Source organism: Cyprinodon variegatus, unplaced genomic scaffold (assembly GCF_000732505.1).
Source record: "Cyprinodon variegatus isolate N-32 unplaced genomic scaffold, C_variegatus-1.0 Scaffold392, whole genome shotgun sequence".
Lineage (NCBI taxonomy): Eukaryota > Metazoa > Chordata > Actinopteri > Cyprinodontiformes > Cyprinodontidae > Cyprinodon > Cyprinodon variegatus.
The window spans coordinates 688,118-689,084 of NW_015150845.1; the positions used below are offsets into that span (position 1 = coordinate 688,118).

The window sequence follows — 967 nt, forward strand, 5'->3', positions numbered from 1 at the left end:
TATTTGTACCTATAGGCATTTTTACCTATCTTATTTGTACCTATAGGCATTTTTACCTATCTTATTTGTACCTATAGGCATTTTTACCTATCTTATTTGTACCTATAGGCATTTTTACCTATCTTATTTGTACCTATACATGTAGTTTGAACAAAACTATGTGCTTTGTTTTAATTTGAGTACTCTGGCTCATCGCCCAGAGCGCCATTTGATCATGGGGTGCCATTAGCTCTTCAAAAGGGGTCTAAATCTAGCTTACTGCATGGGCATCCAGTGAGAAAACATGGCCGCACCTCACCCCTAATTTACATTCTGTTAGTATTTTATTTTTTGTCTTTTAATGCTGGGTTGTTGTTTTTTTTTCTCATCTGTTGTTTTCTTTTTTGTTGCTTTTGTTTGTTTATGTTGAATTAAAACAGTTGTTTTTTTCCATTTCTAGTGAAAAGTCTGGTCTGGCAAAATGTATTTATTTATTTATTTTTTTTATTTGGTAAAGGCATAAACCATTTCAGAGTTTCATAAATTGTTTACATTTTCCTTTTTTATGCCAGAGATTGTTTATAATGTAATCCAAACTTTCTGGAAAAAAAAAAAGTAAAGGCAAAAGAAAGGGGATTTATTTTTTGTAACTTTTTTTTGTACATTGGTCCTGCTTAATAACTACAATACTTATTGTTAAACCAGGACTGAATAATCATTATACACACAAATTGTACATTATGTAACTTTTATTTGGTTTTGTCAATCAGCCAACAAGAAGGTGGAGGATCTAATTGATGATTATTTCAAGTTACTGGACCGCACAGCTGACACAAGCAAGGATTACGTTTTAAAATTTTGTGATGCGGAGGAATACCTTAGAAAGTGAGTGTGTTTCTGTTTTTGTTCATGTCACTCATGCATCCGCTTCTGCTTTTAAGCTTCAGTTGGACTTTTTTTAAAAGTTTATTGTTTAGTTTTTTTTTTC

At 31.7% G+C, this 967-nt stretch overlaps 1 protein-coding gene across 1 annotated transcript in view; it reads left to right on the forward strand.

Moving 5' to 3' along the window:
• The window catches only part of pik3c2g (phosphatidylinositol-4-phosphate 3-kinase catalytic subunit type 2 gamma), a 48,173-nt gene that overhangs the window by 5,288 nt on the left and 41,918 nt on the right, over positions 1 to 967 (forward strand). The window contains exon 6 of the mRNA XM_015387358.1: positions 750 to 864. Coding sequence (XP_015242844.1) covers positions 750 to 864 — 115 coding nt within the window. The remainder of the gene's footprint in view (positions 1 to 749; positions 865 to 967) is intronic.